The sequence below is a fragment of the Macrobrachium rosenbergii genome, chromosome 39, assembly GCF_040412425.1.
Source record: "Macrobrachium rosenbergii isolate ZJJX-2024 chromosome 39, ASM4041242v1, whole genome shotgun sequence".
Classification (NCBI taxonomy): domain Eukaryota; kingdom Metazoa; phylum Arthropoda; class Malacostraca; order Decapoda; family Palaemonidae; genus Macrobrachium; species Macrobrachium rosenbergii.
The window spans coordinates 2483190-2485726 of NC_089779.1; the positions used below are offsets into that span (position 1 = coordinate 2483190).

The following is a 2537-nucleotide window of genomic DNA, read 5'->3' on the forward strand; positions in this document are numbered from 1 at the left end:
TGACTCCTTCTGCTTTATCTTTATCTTTGCAAGAACGTTGAGGTTTGGTGTTTTCTGTGGCAAAGTTTAACGCCATCCTTTGCTTCTTTACCTGTTGCCACATTGACTAGTTCATGTGGTGACTGAGTATCAAACGGGTTACAGGTATCATTAAATGATCGCTCACAACTAGCAGTTGATACTGCAATGGTCAGCAGTATCTTAAGGGCAACTCGAAGGTTTGGGAAAACACTTTCATCCCCATATTGTACAATGAAACAAAGCAATTCCTGTGGGTTAGTGATCAGAACATTATCTCGTGTTTAAAGCAGCATTCTGCAATCTACAATTTTGCTGAACAGTTCCAAGCCATCTAAGTCAGTGTCATAGAAACTTGTCACAGTAATGCACCTTTCTTTGATGTATGTTCAATGGTTGTAGATTGCAACTCTTTGATATCCAAAAGAAAGGCAAACTTTGAATCCAAGTTATGCAATCTGATGTACCGTTCGCCCATTTCATTATGCATTCTGTCAATAGTACCTTTTAGCAGATGTTGCATCTCATTTTCTGCTGAGAGGCCTGCAGCATCTCCAGTTTCACCAAGAATTTTTTTCTTCACTCTACATCGTCTGGCAATTCTCACATTCCAAGCATGACAGAGCTCCTTTGCTTTTTTGATAGATGTCTGGTAGATATCCTCCCGATTAGCAAGGAAATAAACTTGCAACGCCTCGATATCTTGTGCTGCCTCATGGAAATTCATTTTTGGATCCTGCAGCCGCTTCTGGACTCTGTCAATCTTGGTAAGTAAAATGTCCCAAAAACTTTGTGCAGCAAAGAAATCAAATGTCAAAATTCTGCTCAACAGCTGTGTTGCTTCACTGCTGGTATCTGTTGTCTCATTCAAATCACTTCCGATGGCCTCTAAAAGTTGGACCAAATCCCTCACATTTTCATGTATGGGTCGAACTGCATCGGCTCTAGCACTCCAGCGTGTTTCAGATTCAGCTTTCACAGACATATGCAAATTCTTCTTTAATCTCTCCCATCTATAGGTCGACCTTGAAAAGAAAACATACACTGCCTGCACAGTTCCTAAAAATGTGACCATCGCCACCTCATGACCAGCGGAATGAACCCCAGCCTTGAGTGGCTGTACTCCTGATTTGTGTCCAGACATGACAGCAGCATTATCATAACACTGTGGACGACAGTCTTCAAAAGGCAAATGATCTTTCTCCAGCTGCTGCATTACTACATTTACCGTACTTGCCGCATCCTTTTGGTGTACTTGAATAAATCCAAGGAAACTCTCTTTCACGCAAACTGTTTTTTTCCTTTATAGTTTATCTCTACATATCTTATGATCTCTGACATTTGTTCCGTGTGTGCAGCATCTGGAGTTGAATCAGGCATTATACCGTAATACTTAACTCTTCGGATGTCGTTCAGTAAAGTGCTTCTAACAGTAGATGCAATAATCTGGATGGATTCATTTTGAACTTCACCAGACAAATATGAAAGGGGACTTTGCATTGGAGACTTTGTTTAAGCAGTATATCGTGACTATGCCAGCCTGAGCATGCTGAGGTTGAAGGTGCTGTCCTCGTGCAAAACTTACCCTTGTAATATTAAGACAAACTAGCAATCACTTCCTAGTCTAGTATTAGTAAAATTGATTTAGCCTACCTCTGGGGCCTGGGCTCTGTGGATACCGGCTGTGCTAAGTTTTTCATACTTTGGTTCTCACGGAGTGTATAAGAATCGTGTAGTCGTGTTGACAACTTGACAGTGTTGTTGTGACTGACGTGAGTGACCGTCAGTGACGTCTTTCTCATTCGAGAATGAAAAAAGTTGCGTAAATTAAGATTTCTTACTATATTTTTCGTTGGAAAAGATAAATAAATAAAATACTTTATGTACTGATAATAAAATCAGCCTCAGCTTTATGAAAATGGAGAAATAATTGTTGTAGTCTGCAGTTCGTTATGAACAAAAAAAAAAAAATGCTCACGAAAGAAAACGAAACACTAGATTGATAGGGGTAACTATCCAATATCTTTGCACTGACTCGCAGTCACTGAACCACTTATTTTATAAGTACGTAATAAAATTTGATAGTATAGTAATTAACACGTAATGATTACATTTATATATAGTGAACAATAAAGAAAGCCAATCTTCATTAAATATAAAATATGTACTGAAAACTCATAAAAACTTAAAGATTCTAAGTTACTGGTTTCATCACCCCGTTTCCCCAAAATAGATGTCTTCCCAACTTCAATTTGGCGCCCCCTCAATACGCCCCCGGGGACATATTCCCCCCCAGCCCCCCTCACGACGCCTCTGTCAACAGCCTCCTCGTGCATCCCACGTCTATCCCGTGATCACATCTCGGGCAAGGGTACTTGTATACGACGCTGGACGAAATCAGAGGACTGAGTTGGTCTTTGACTCTAAACAGAGACCTTGTTGCTAAGGTATTTTTTGGGATAATATTCTAATCCAAAGCAGGAAAACTCTTTTGAATAATGGATGTGCATTTTCTCCTG

At 40.0% G+C, this 2537-nt stretch overlaps 1 protein-coding gene across 1 annotated transcript; it reads right to left on the bottom strand.

Annotated features, from left to right (window-relative positions):
• Positions 1 to 376: 376 nt before the first annotated feature.
• Positions 377 to 1234, bottom strand: LOC136825593 (uncharacterized). Its single transcript, XM_067082177.1, has one exon. It carries the CDS (start codon positions 1232 to 1234, stop codon positions 377 to 379), a length of 858 nt encoding a protein of 285 aa, XP_066938278.1.
• Positions 1235 to 2537: the final 1303 nt, after the last annotated feature.

Coding starts and splice junctions, on each gene's coding strand:
- LOC136825593 (XM_067082177.1), bottom strand. CDS start 1,234: ATGCAGCAGCTGGAGAAAGATCATTTGCCTTTTGAAGACTGTCGTCCA.